This window comes from Rhinichthys klamathensis, unplaced genomic scaffold, assembly GCF_029890125.1.
Source record: "Rhinichthys klamathensis goyatoka isolate OS25496 unplaced genomic scaffold, OSU_Roscu_1.1 h1tg000088l_1, whole genome shotgun sequence".
NCBI lineage: Eukaryota > Metazoa > Chordata > Actinopteri > Cypriniformes > Leuciscidae > Rhinichthys > Rhinichthys klamathensis.
In genome coordinates, this window is record NW_026606628.1 from 973,233 (window position 1) to 988,281 (window position 15,049).

The 15,049-nt window shown below is 38.8% G+C and overlaps 1 protein-coding gene across 1 annotated transcript in view; it reads left to right on the forward strand.

Annotated features, from left to right (window-relative positions):
* The first annotated feature begins 1,142 nt into the window (after positions 1-1,142).
* Positions 1,143-15,049, forward strand: part of myo10l3 (myosin X, like 3) — a 74,951-nt gene continuing 61,044 nt past the window's right edge. The window contains exon 1 of the mRNA XM_056251716.1: positions 1,143-1,447. Within this exon, the coding sequence (XP_056107691.1) occupies positions 1,427-1,447 (21 nt within the window). The 5' untranslated portion in view covers positions 1,143-1,426. The remainder of the gene's footprint in view (positions 1,448-15,049) is intronic.

The window sequence follows — 15,049 nt, forward strand, 5'->3', positions numbered from 1 at the left end:
AGTACAGCCGAATCAACCATTTTCCTAATACCATTATGTACCATGAGTGGTTTAAAACTAGTTTACCAGGCCTTTCTCTGTCCTTGCAACTCAGACTGATAGAAAGCTGACCTAAATGAGAAAGGTCACAACACTGTGCCTACAGCAAGAGCAGCTGTAGCACACCCATACAGACAGACCTCCCTCAGTCTTTGACTTTAGAGGAGCTCCAAACAGAGATTCATAGGAGCTCACTTCAATATAATTAACCCCATTGTAAGGGTCAAACATGCTGAGATAGTGGCTCTTGTTAATGATACTGCCAGAATTTGAGGGAGTGGACTCACCCTGATTGTGTTAGCTATAACATTTCATTCACAAGCATTCTCAAATATTGACTTGATATTATGCGTAGAGCTGTTAATTAACATATGTTAATAAATCTTTTTTTTTTTTTTTTTTTTTTTTTTTTTTTATAAGTGATGACCGACATGCAGGGACTTAGTCTGAATTTGGGTGACTTTCCTAAAAGGACAATCCAGACACTAAGTGGGTCAAAGCCATTCCAGAATTCCCTGGATATTCTCTCTCTCTCTCTCTCTCTCTCTCTCTCTCTCTCTCTCTCTCTCTCTCTCTCTCTCTCTCTCTCTCTCTCTCTCTCTCTCTCTCTCTCTCTCTCTCTCTCTCTCTCAAAAATCATGTAATAATGGGCTCCTTAAACAGTTTTTATTTATTTATTTTTCTCCATGAAATGAGTAGAATAAGTCTGAGCAATTTCTGAGGACATTTACAAAACTTCTGTTCTGCCATTAAAAAATTTAAAACACAAATTAATGATTTCCTATTGTTCTTTCATCACAATAAGATTAATATATAAAAACAACTAAAACAACAACAACAACAACTCTGAACAGCATAATTAGATAACCACAATATAATATTTTGCTTTTGCAGTTATTTATGAGATAAATAAAAAATAGCTTAGGGCCAGACCAATTCATTTCATTATAAGGAATTTCCTCATACGGAGTGCTGTGCCATTATATGCAGCTCTAATGCTCTCACCCGGGTGTGTCTAGTGGGCGGAGTCTTATTCATAAGCCCCGCCCCCGGCAGTCATACGCAAATGAGCCGGTGTCCTCCTCAGTGTTTTCTCTACACAAAGATACACAAGCGCACGCCGCGCGAGACGAGCAGGATTGCCGCTGGGACAAACACGAGCTTCTTCTAATACACACAACAGACACATACCCGTCAAAAAGTCGTTTCTGAATGAGTTTGCCAAGAGCTTTTAAAGAAAACTTTAAGCTTAATCAGAGGAATTACTGTCTGGACTGTACGATGGGAACATCAGCTTTATCTTAAGCGTGTGAATGCAGAGCATCTATACAGTGCACGGAGTTAGTGGTACCCTGATCACCAAACACTGGACAGGACCATAATACAGATGGATACCTTCTTTGTTGAGGTAGGTGGAAAACTTGAACACTTCACTGGAACAGTCTCTCCCTGTTTCCTTTGTGATGGTGCTGCCTTTAAAAGGATGTTGCAGAGCTTGTTCCAAGTTTTGATCACAATTGACATGTTATCGTTTTACTGCATAGCTAACGGCGTTTAATACATTAATATTTTAGCATCTTTAAAATATTTAAACCAGAATAATAGCCTATGTAGGCTATGCATGTCTATTTTTATGTCTCTCTGTCTAGACTATATTCATAGTTCATTTTGTCCATTGTTCTTTCTTTTTTGCTAAATCAGGTCTGATTAACTATAAAACCATGGTCTATAAAGTCTAAAGGCACTTGTCATGGTTCATTATTAGGTGTTAATTCTGCTAGGACCCTCTGTCCCTCCAGGTGAGGAAAACTGGGGAGTTCCTCTCACATTCATTACAAGTTCAAAGGTTATTTAACACCACTTCACTGTCTTTGAAGATCACTAGTGCTTGCAGAACAGCAGTGAACAAAATACCATCTTAATCCAGAGTAAAATGATCATAAATGCCTCAATGGAGACCCCCAGGATGCGTGTCATGCCTCCCTCTGTCGGCTTTGCTGTACAGTCTCTGTGTCAGCATGAGAACAAACCTGCTGGCAATGAAAGCTCAGACCTCACACACAACGCGCTGACCCACTGCAGCATTATTAACTAGATACTAATGTATAGCATTCAGGTGGCCTTGTAAACCCCCTCCCCACTTCCAATGTTTCAGACCACCAAAGAGTATGTATGGTTCAGTGCTGTAGTAGACACAAAAGAAATACACTTTTTTTTTTTTAGAGTTAGTTAGAAAAGCCTATGTTATAACCAGTTGTTTTTTTTGCACTGCAATTGTTGAACTTTCCTAACTTTGGTGGTCTAAAAGTTTTGAAGAGTCTAATTAAAGGATTAGTTCACCTCAAAATGAAAATGTCCTAATAATTTACTCACCCCAATGCCATCCAAGATATCCATGTCTTTCTTTCCTCAGTGGAAGAGAAAATAAGTTTTTTGAGGAAAACATTTCTGGATTTTTCTTCGAATAATGGACTTCAATTGCAACCAATGTTTTGAAGTCCAAATCAAGGCAGTTTCAAAGGTCTTTGAAGTGCTTTAACCGGCTGTGCACGATCGCAGCTGAGGAAGAGGGTCTTATCTAGCGAAACGATAGGTCATTTTCAAAAATATATATATATATTTTTAACTACAATTGTTCAGATTGGCTGACCCCCATGTCATCCAAGATGTTCATGTTCTTTCATGACTTCAACGGGGACCAACGGGTTAAAGGTCCAAATTGCAGTTTCAATGCAACTTCTCTACACAATCCCAGCCGAGGAATAAGGGTCTTATATAGCGAAATGATCGGTCATTTTCTAAAAAAACGAAATGCTCGTCTTGCACTAGGTCTGCGATGCATGTCCACGACTTCTTGCATTACGTACGTTGGAAAGGTCACGCGTGATGTAGGCGGAAGTACCGACCCAGTGTTTACAAAGCGAACGTGCAATGACTAAGTCAAACGCCCTTCACAAAAATAGGTAAAACAACAATGTCGGACGCTTTTGAAGTTGGAAAGACCTCCTTCTCCACACTTGTAAACACTGGGTCGGATGACATGGTGGTGAGTAAATTATCAGGAAATTTTAATTCTGGAGAGAACTAATCCTTTAAAGAATACTTATTTGTACCCCATTTCCACAAAACACTATACAGAGTCACATACTTTGTATTGTGATATATGAAGTCGCATATAAAGTCAGGCTTTCATAGTAGAGCATTGGAAGACCACATAAGGTCTAAATGGGAAGAGTAATTAAACATCTGTTTGGGGTGGATGGAGGACAGAAGGGGTCTGAGACACATCTAAGATTAAGAGCCTGAATGATAAGGCTTTAAGTAACAACGCAAACATTCCAAGATTATTTATAGACATGGGCCACTGTCAGGAAGAAGTTCCCATTCGTTGGCCCACACAGCGGTCAGTGTGGCTTTAATTAATCTGGAGCATTAAAAGCATTTGAATTCAGATATAAAGCTAAGACTAATGAAATTATTGAAGCATGAATCAAAAGTATGGTTTGGAATTATTACAACAATATGTCTGATAGTCGGTATGGATTGTTGTAAACTTTGACTTAAAGATTCTTCACTTTTCTTGTATGATTTGTAATTCAGGGTTGGTTAAACTAACATTACCACTGTTATGCTTCACTGATATGTCAAAGCATTGCCTCCCTTCCCATCTGAATCCACACTTAGGACAAGGCGTAGTAATATTGCCAAATCCCTAGCTTCCCCTCCAGGCTGTGTTCTCCCTCAGACAAGCCCTCATCCTTCCTCCGCCAGCTGCTGAGTCACTAAACTACTGCATACTCAGAGTGTGTCATTTAGATCATTCTGCTGGAGCTTACCTGTCCATGCCTATTGATCCTAATGACTAAGCGTGGTTGTTCCCAGACAAACTAGTGGATTCATCCTCCCATGGAGAGATTTACGAAGCATGGGATTCCCATTCCGCTCAACATTCCCACCTGTGATAGACTCATCACTGCTTTAAAGTAAGACTTAACCCTGAGTTCCCCAAGAAACGGTATATTTAGTGTGTTAGAAGCCTTTGAAAGCCATAAAAAAAGTTAATAGTGATGCATCAACATATTTTTACAGAAACAACAAAAGCAAAAGTTTTCATTTACCCAAAAACTGAAGTATAAAGTTTTGGTAATTTACTTGGCATTATTGGTTAACTGAACTCTGCTGTTCAGGGTGTCGTGTTCACAGGTGATCAAAAAATTGGTTCTTCGTCAATAAGACGCTTGATATTTTAGCTGAACATATTTTACGTATTGCTATTCTTGCATAATTTTTAGTTGTTTTAGTAGACAGTGAACTGCGTCCACGCTGCTGACATGTTTTGATGTAGCTTATCCATGTTGTGTGCAGATTTGGCACAAAATAGATGCTAACACTGTCAAAACGCATTATTGGAGAAGTGCTAACTGTTTTGGTCAATCATTTCGGATGTCGAAAACTTTTTTTAGTATTGTATTACTAATTTTTGATTTTCCCTCCAATGTATATTGTGTAAGTTGGCATTCCGCTATGTGTTTTACATCACACTTGAGGAAGGTCTGCCTTTATTGTATATGTCCATTTTTTAACGCACCTCTAAAAAACCTAAACCCTCACTAATTCTCTCACAATTTTTTTTTAAATGGATGAATGAGTCATGTGTGAACAGGCACTGCAGTGAAAGTCTCTGTGATAATGTTGACACGAATTGGACCCTAAGATACAGCCGTAACTAAACTCAAAAATGTGGCCCCATTTTGACTCGTCTCATTATTTTGAAGTTGAGTCACCCAATTATTATTCAAACTAATTTACCCGGGCACTCGTGTCCATCTTTAGCATGAAGGAATGTTTATGTTTCTCGCTCGCATACTGACCAGAGGAATTCAGCTTATTCCTCAAGCAGCACATTAATTAATCAGAACCACAAATACATTTCCGGCTCAGTCCAGTGTCAGCTATTATAAAAATACCCACAACGTCCACCTCAGAAGAGCGGTCTAAAAAAAGGATGGATGAAGTGATCATATCGCCTGGAACAACAGCTGACCTGCTTTAAAAATGGAATTCCTGCTTTTAAAGTGTCTCTCGAAACAGTGTCTCGAATCCAGCAACAGATTCCTATTCCAGATACATTCCTGTCCAGAGGATCTCAGTCTCTGTAACCCTGACCCCGAGATTCCAAGCCATGCCTCTCGGTCGCCCCATAGCTGTTGGATTTGAAGTTCCTCTGGTTTGGGTTTCACACTATTCTTCTCTGTCTGGTTTTAACTTCCTTAGGCAACCTCTCATGTTGATGGCGACTGAAATCATAGCTTTTCCTCCTTACTCTGTTGGGTGTACTAGACAGGAAGAACAAAACAATAAATAGATTTTGTGTTCCTGTTCCCCGCCACATCTATTTTGTTTGTCAGGCCTTGGGTACATCTCTTCTTAATAAGAATCCATGTATTGAGAACTTTGTTAAAATCTAGTTTTTGGGGGAATTTGCATGTTTATTGTCAATAATAGGGCTGTTCTAAGGTTTCAGGGGCCTAGTTGCATTGTCATAATCTCTTATTATGACTAATCAGTCATGAGGCTGACTGTTGGCACTCAGTGCTTTCGTCATGCTGCGGGTTGGTATGAAGAATTATGAATTGTCTTCTCACAGGTGCAGGAGTTATTTCAGTTCAAACCGGATTGCTAGATGATCCAGTGTTGAGCAGGAGTGGGGCTACATGAGTACAGCGGCAATCCCATAAGGTTATATTAATCCCTTTCAATGCAGTCTGGACGTTAGCAAAGATCGCTTTTTCTCAGGACTGATGCTTTTATTAATGCTTCTCTGTCATATACAGGTTTTGAATGTGGGTTGACAGGATTTATTCTCTGACCGTTTTTTTTATAATTATTTTTTTAACATGATTATTGGGCTGCAGTGTACATCTGGACACAAACCCAGATGGATTCACCCCAATCCAGTTACTCTTTGTTCACTTTGTGGGTTTAATTAGTCTTGTGTGGCCAATCTGTTGTTTATTGGCTTGTTAGTTATGGAGTTTAAGTACCCTAATGCCATTCCTTCTTTTTTTTAATTAGAAAACTGGTAGAAATAGACTCTCAGATGTTCTCATCACAGGATGGCGGTTTTTGAGTCGATTTTGGACAGGTTGTACAGTAAACCACAATGTATATGACCTTAAAAGTCTTGAGCATGACTCAGGAAGACCACATCCCTTTTGGTGTGCTATAAATGGAGTTTATTTCTTTGGAACACGGCAGAAATTTTGAGCTACTGAATACAATATTGTTATTTTTGTTGTGATTAGGCACTAGAAAGATCTGTAATACATTCATGTTAGACAAATGTATTTTGAAATGTAATTCGCTGTTTTGTAAAAAAAAAATGAGTTTAGCACTTTTTTTCTAAAAGCACTTTTTAGAGCAATTTTTTTTATCAAATTGTTGCTATTTTAACTACATTATTTAAGCTACGGCAGTGTACGGGACTCATTCTCTTTAGCTGCACTTTACAGTGTCTTTTAAAGGGTGCGGCGCATGTAAATAGCGCTTCCTCTATCATCTCCTCTGAGGCCTGTGTGTGCACTGCACCCCTTCCCCCTTCATTTCTTAATACTGTACCTCTGCATTCAGTTGTGTCTCCATCTGCCGCCGCTCCAGCCCCCCTGCTGAGATACAGCGGCCATGGGTCCTCGCCATCAACACCAAACGGTGCTATTGAAAAGCTTTTGTTTTGAACTAAGGGGCAAATTGTGTGGAAGGAGATACCAGTTTGTGCCAATATGCCATTCAGGCAGCTCAAGGACTGAAGGTTGTCTGGTTGAGAGATTATTTGGTGGATAGTGTTTGTGTTGGTTTGTAAGTTTACTTTTATGGTGTTTTTCATCTCTTTTTTTCTTTTTTGTTACAATAATGTGTTTAATTCAGATTAAGATTTGGCCACCCTCTTCTTCACCTTCAAATGAAAATAGTCATTATGCTAATTCCAAAATGTGATCATAGGGGCTTAACTTCATTATGGTCATCTGATTGTAGACTGTCATTTGTTCTCTAAGTAGTCATGCTTTAATTTTCACAGGATCTTTGATAGCAAACGATATTTAACAGATCTTCTCCACCTTTATTGAGCATGTGAGATCACTTTTCGCTGTTTAGACCTGTGATTGTTCATGAAAAAAAAAAAACATATAATTTTTTACAACCCTTATAGAGGAAGCCCAGTGACTTGAGAAACACTATTTCAGTGAAAAAGATTCATGAATGTTTTGGCATAATAGAGCATCTGTACAATTATCACCCTCTCGGGGCCAATAAATTAGTCAGGTGGACCCACCTTTTCATAATATCTGTACCATCCCATCCTTCCTGTCCTTCTGGTGACAGTGCAGCATTATTTATGTGCCCCTGTCAGCAGCTGTAGCTCGGGGCACTGAGAGCAGACGGGTGTAGCAGACTGGCTTTAAAGGCTCTGATTAACACAATCAGTTCTTGTGCTGTAATCTGTTCACAAGAGACGGACCCCTGACTAGAGCCCTGAAAGATTCACAGGGGGCCGTGGAAGGCCTCATTTTCACTGTGGGCTAGACACACAGGTACACGCCAAATAACAGAGGAACTACTAGGTATGTGGTTAATTGTACAGAACATTTAATAAAAAAAAAATGTATTGAATATTTTACAGTGTTTGCTTGGATATTTTACTCTTCTCGTTTTAATAAATAAAAGTTTTGAGGGGTTTACTTGTATTAGGAGATTAAGCTGTTGCACAGCTGACATGCAATATCATCCTTCAATTTAAGCTTGTTTAATGTCAAACCTGCTATGACCTCACAATGATTTGATTCATAATAGATATCTTGAATAATACTGCATGTTAATTCTAACACACCAACTGCAACTTGACCTGGTCTCCTCATCTCCATGGCTGATATGTTTAAGATGGTTTTGAAAAATTAATGTTGTTGGTATATATAGAACTTATAAATGCGAATGCAATTTTTACATGCATGTACAAAACCCTTTGATTTTCATGGATTAAGCAAGCGTGTTTGTGCTTACTGTACGTTGTGCTCATTGATCAGTGTTTATAGATGCTAATTATATAGACTAAATTAAATCTGTTCATCATATAAAGCGATTGTATCTCTTCAGATGACTTCGGTTAACCTGCTCTATTCATGTGAATTACTTTTACAATGTTTTTATGAACATTTTGAAGAAGTAAAGGGACAGAAATCTCTTCATTTTTGTTCTGAAGATGAACCAAATTCGTATGGGTTTGGAACGACATGAGGATGAGTAATTGATTTTTTTTAACAGAATTTTCTTTTTCAGGTGAAATATCCCTTAAGTAGCAGCCAGGAACGTAATATCCATAAGCCTCAATTACTTAGAAACCAAGAGCTCTAGAGTAAAAAAACGCAGCATGTAATTGTTTAGCCAGCCCAGATGGCATGTTTCCTATTTTAGGACAAGGTTTTCCCTGTGATTAAGACATCATGGAGGGACATCTGTGACATGATGTGGCATACAGTCATGGGTTAAAGAAATGAGTTCAAGCATTCTGCCATCCCATTAAACTGCAACCAATACTACCCTAATTGAGTCCTTCTGTATTGTTGGGAAACATGTTGAAATAACTGTGTATAAATGGGGTTTAAATTGGTTATTGTCAGCATTAGATGATCAACAAGCTATAGCGCTGTGCATTACAGGATGTGCCAAAGCAGATTTAGCTTAAGGCTTCAGAACCCCAACCAACTCTTCCATCAGATAAATAAATTTCTCATTATGTTCTCAGTGGGGATCACAACCTGTGTGACACTACCGCTCTTATTTGCTGATGCAAAAGGGATGTTGGAATAGTTTTTTGTTTTTGTTTTCAAGTATAGGACAACATTGCAAAGCGATCCAGGTGGCAAAATTAAATTTTGTACTTTCATTTTATGAGACTGAGGTAAAGCCTTTGCACATTTAGTCAACATTTATTGTTTTGCTGGCTTTCCACATTAGAATCAGTGCAAGATGGCAGTAATCTGACTCAGAAGAAACCTCAACAACAGCTGTTGTACAGTTTGTGAGATGAAGATGCAGTATAGTGGCACCAGGCCGCTCAAAGGCTTCTGAGATGCTAATAACCGTGGACAGAACCGTATGTCTCCTTCATTTCCTCATTGAGATGTGTTGGTGCTGGAGAAGCATTTCTTATGTGTTTTGTCAGATTGATCACTTATAAAAAGGCCAATTTTATCTGAACGTCTGTTGTGTCTTTGTTGAATGCCACAACTGAGAAGAGCTGCCACATCAGTAATAACCCCGTCCCTCTTCTGTCCTTCCCCATGTTGGGATCTTTCTACTATTGAGGGCTACAGCTGTATATTAAACACTATGATTCATTTTAGATTGTTTTTTATTTGAATACACTTCGCTTCACTTCAGTATTTGGCTTGGCTAAAGGTTTACAGCAGTGGGAAAGTTTGCTTGTGCACATGATTTGTCCAACTCACAGCTTCCAGTCTTCACCACCACTTAAGCCCAAATAATACAGTTTTGATGCTAACGCTTAGCATATGCGTACAGCCCAACACGTAGCCTTTCAAAGTATACTCCATTTGATAGCGTGCGCAAACATTGGTGTTTGACACATGCACACCTACAAGTTTCCTCGTTGTCTGTATTTGTGCTATATGGTGTTGCAAGGATGATGCATTTTTAGAGAAAAGTTGGATGTCACATTCCCATTATATATTTCCTTTCCTTATCTTTGCTGTCTGAAGAGAGAAAAAAATCAAATCTGGACGCAAAACTGTGTAAATAAAACCATACAGCTAATGTATGAGTATCCATCCACAAGTTTCATTCATTTAGATTATGACAACCTGCCATGACCGTTAATCACCGTCTCCAGGCTATGCTTTATGCTAATCATTCGAACATCTCAGTTGTAAGGTTAATACCATTAAGTGTCACAATCTCTCAATGCTATTAGCACTCTCTCTCTCTCTATTGTCTGATATGGGGGAAGTCCGGGAAGTGTCCTTCCCCTGGGTCCACAATCTCCATTAGCTAATTTCTGATCAGCTGCACCTTCCATCATTTATTCATACTGCTGTCAGCCTAGTGACGGAGCGCCAAGGCTGTTTATCGGATCCTGTACAAAACACTGCTCCTTCTCTGCCTCGCTCTCTATTGTCAATTCAACTGTGAATTTACATGTTCTGAATTGTTAATGTTGTAAATGTATCGCTTGGACCGTACAAAAGGGCGCTTTTTGCAAATAATTCCTGAAATAATATGTCTTAGAGTTAAAGAATGTTTGAGCTCATCTTCAGGAATTTTATTCTACAAGATGCTAAACATTCATTTCGGTTGTGACCCTGATTTGAGGTGAGGCAAACCTCTCATTGGCTTGGCTGATGTCATGCAGGTCTGGGGAGGTTGAGGACATAGGGTGGGAGAGAGCTGTCTTGGTTTCACTTGGCGGTAGCTTGTGACATACAGTCACCCTAAGGTAGAGTTTCCCCTTTCACAATAGATTGGTCTTTTGTGTGGTTCAGTTGCTCTTGTCATGTATTTTAATGGAACACAGAGTTGTCAAAAAGCCTTTTTTAGATATGTTCAGTGTTTTGTTTTTATTGTGAATTAGGGGGTAGTAAGATTATAGCCCTTCAGTAAGATTTTTTTCTTTCTTTTTTGAAATGTAATACTTTTCTTCAGCAAGGACACATTAAATCATCCAAAAGTGACAGTAAATACATTACATTTATAATGTTACAAAAGATTTCTACTTCAAATAAATTTTCTTTTGGAATCCTGAAAAATGTATAATGGTTTCTACAAAGATATTAAGCAGCACAACTGTTTTCAAATTTGATAATAATAATAAATGTTTCTTGAGCAGCAAATCAGCAAATTAGAATGATTTCTGAAGGATCGTGACAATGAAGACTGAAGTAATGATGCTGAAAATTCAGCTTTACACCACATGAATAAATTACATTTTAAAATATATTATAATATAAGACATTTTTTTTTTCAATTCTAATAATATTTCACAATATTACTATTTTTTACTGATTTTTTATCAAATAAATGCAGCCTTGGTGAGCATATAAGATTTATTTCAAAAACATTTAAAACATCTTACTGATCCCAAAACATTTGAAAGCTTATATGCATAATTATGTTTTTCTTGTGTATTATCATTTAAATTGCTCAGAGTAGAGGATTTTAAGTCTAAATTGTCTTGAAATGTATTGTTGAAGACTGAGTGAATTTGTTACAGGAAAAGTTAGTTTTAGATCTAATTCACCCAATTTCAAGCACTTCGATGGAATATGAAAGCTAAACAATCTTGATAATCTCACTAGATGACCCCAGTAACCGGCTAGTCAGTTGTTGACTGTCCTGATCCATCCTACAGGTTATGTAAGCACTGTTCAAAGGACATGTAGATCTCTGGACAACTTCAAACTTGAACCTGTATAATTTCAGTAGTAATTTCAATCAATCTAATCAGACACCAACCCGTAAACTCACTCATTTCTTGACCAATACCTCATTTCCGTCACTCAATATTCTGCAGTTCAAACCCCTGATCCTGGTCACGTTGCAGTAACTCAACTCAAAGCATTGACTGGTTTCATAGAACAACCGTTTTCTGTTAGCTTTGAACCATCATCTGCCATTGCACAATAAATGACCAGTATAGAAGAAGAGAGATGGAGGACATTCTTGCTGGTCTGAGTTCAAAGAGGTCTTTCTGTTAAATACATGATTGTTGGAAAACATGTGCTTTTTGCTCTATTTCTCTCTTAAGATAATTACAAGAAATATAGCATAGTGTTATGCAATTCACAGAATAAACCAAGACTCATTGAGCTGTCTGTATGTGTATGTATGTGTGTGTGTCATTTTGCAGTCTAAAGTCAGTTAGTATTAAGTTGCCCAGTCAGTTTGCTCTTCAATATCCGAGGCCCTCTGTAATGTGAAGAGCTCTTCACATCTGCACAGCTGCACTGAAGGAGAGCCAGAGGTCAGCGGAGGTGTCAGTATTGTTATGGTAATCTGAATAAGTGTCAATGTTTGAGATCTAAATAGTGTGCAGGAATCTCATTGAAAAAGAGTGTGAGCAGCTGCTTTGGAAAAGTCTTTATGATATTTGCAAAGTCCACAGGAGTTCTTCTTAAACAAGGTTTTTTTTTTCCAAAACAAAATGTCTAGGACTGAGTTCTCTGTCCCTCTTTTTTGACATCTAATGCCAAATAATGCAGTGTGATCGGAAAAAGAAAATTAGCGTCGGACTAATTGCCAAATAACATCTAATTTTGTGGAAGTTGATTAGTTTTCTTTTGTTGAGTTGATTGGATCACTCGATACTCTTGGTCTTGGGCTCCCTGCCACAAGGAGAAAGAGACACGCCACCTTGCGCTGTGTAGTCTCATTAATGTTTCAGTCTCATTAATTAGCAAATCTCCTCCAAATTTGGCACCGTTAAACACAGAGGTAATAGTAGCCCCTTTTGAGGGTTCAGAGTGATGGAGCATTTTAAGTTGTGCTTTCTGTTTTAAAGGGCACGGGACTTTTTTTTCCACTCATCCGTGTTACCGGTTAACAGTTAGTGTTAAGATCCTTCATCAAACTTAACAAAAAGCTTTTAAAAAAGCCAGAACTAGATTGAAGTTGCAATGTAATTTGTATTGTGACAAACTTCTAATTGAAACGGATTATTGCAAAAGAAGAAAATGTTGGGCGAGCATTTGGTTCTATCCATTGGGGTTGTTGATTGGATAGAGGCAGGTCTGAATGTTAGCTTGCAGTCGATTGAGTCGATAAGAAAGGGACAGGGTTTAAGCAGACTAAATGATGCCGGAGGAATCCAGCTGTCACCAACCATAGAGAAGCATTTCATTGGAAGATCGAGGCATTATAGTTAAATATTACAAGGTCTAAAAAGTTTTACAAAAATGGTTGACAATAAGAGCATTAAGATGCATTCAGTAAAGAGATATTTTTATTGAGTGAATTTCCATTTCATATAGACTTTTTTTATTTACACATTTACCAAAATTTTATTCAGTTTTTTGGCTTTTTGCCACTTCTTTTGCCACTTCTTTTTGCTCCAAGTAATAGTGTAGAAATAGGGGAAAATGTTGGGAAGATGAAGGGGGAGTGACAAATGATGCGGGCCCGACTTAAATGAGCATTTCCCATGTGAGCATCTTGGTTCCATGTTGTCCACTATTCCAAACTGAAATTTGAGTAAAGGTGCAGACACATTTACCGTTTCATGAATTTCATGGGCAAAATACAGTCATAGGAGTCCGATTGCAGATTTCGCTCGTTCAAGTTGGTTATGCGAATTTGCGGTGCTGACCAACAGAAAGCGGCTTGTTGTGAAAGTTACTTCTGTGTGCGCTATTCTTCATACATCTCTACACTATTGACAACCCACAATGGACCTTTTTTTGCCCACAAAATTTCGATTTCTACTATCGATTCACTGGTGTTCCGGCTAAAAGGGGCTGATTCATGTCTCTAATACGATGTAATACGATAGAGTTATTTTGTTTGCACGTGTGCTGCAGTTTGACGGACAATACCCTGCCTCAGAGTTGCCCAGCTGGCCTTTGTTGAAGGATTTCCGCCCGGTTGCCCTCTGGGACACGAGCATGACCATTCTGCTTTGAGACTGCCGAGGTGATAGAAAGGTGGGGGAAGTAGAGGATGAAATGATGTAAGTGGAGGAGAGAATGGAAGGAGGAGGAGGAGGTTTGTGTTTTTGTGGCCATCTGTTGCCTATACAATTCACCCCGTGCACAAAGCAGGTTTACACTGCTGTCTTTCAGAGGCACATCATGGAGCTTGCTTCTGGAAAATCTGTTAACCTCACCACATAATTGATGACATCATGCGGCGGTTTCCAGCAGTGCCAGTGGAAACATGTCTGGTCTTAAACGTTGTCATTATAGTGGGGATATTATAAGACTTTCAGAGTTCTTCTCTTCTTTGAGTTCTCTGAAAATAAATATGAAATATAGGATCTCAGGGAGTAACCCATCGTTGCTGTTTCAGCATGATGTAAAAAAAAGATTACATGGTAATGCAGATGTTTGGAAAGACATTTTGGGAAAAATATGAGAAGCTGAGCACAATAGCTTTACTTGCCCAGTAATTTATTTCTGTCCATTCTGGCTTTATATTAACCTGGCCCTAGCCAGATGAATTTCGCTCCGCCTAGCTTCACTCATCCATCTGGAACCGATCCATTGAAATGGCGTTTCAGAAGGCTGGGCCTTATCAAAAATCCTTGCATATGATTGGATAAGCCACTTGTCTGTCATCTTTATCGACGTGCTATTTCAACCACTCACACCGAAGCCAACCCGTGACGCTGATGTTCTTTTAATGAAACAATATTAGGTAGATTGGACAACACGGATGAAATAGCAGCATCAATGTTAACGCTTGCTTCCTCGATGCGAGCCGCCATTGTTGTCTGAATGTTCAAAACAGTCTCACGGTCGCTTCTCCACTACGTCACATCTATGAAACTCCCGCCCTGCGTCCTGATTGGCTAAACCATAAAGTTGGTTGGAGAAATCACTCTCACTGGAAGAGGTTCCAGATGGATGTGAGTGAAGCTAGGCGGAGCGAAATTCATCTGGCTAGGGCCAGGTTAGCTTTATATGGGGTCATGGGGGAAACGTCACATGTTTTTCTATGGTTCTACTTGACATTGAGTGTCCTTGAGTGCAGAACATCTGTTATCTGGCTGCATTTCTCTGTTGACTTGAAAGATGGTTGTTTGGTGGATGTTTATTGGCCCAAGTCAAAAGATTCTCTGTGATAATCTGCTCCCTCGATACGGCTTGGGATATGGAATATATTCTACAATGTTTATCATCCACTAGGCAAAATGATTTAATACATTGGTTCTGCCCATGCCAGCATTTTATAATTTCTATGTATTAATCATTAAAGTGCCCAGCAACAATACCCATTCATTCAGTAA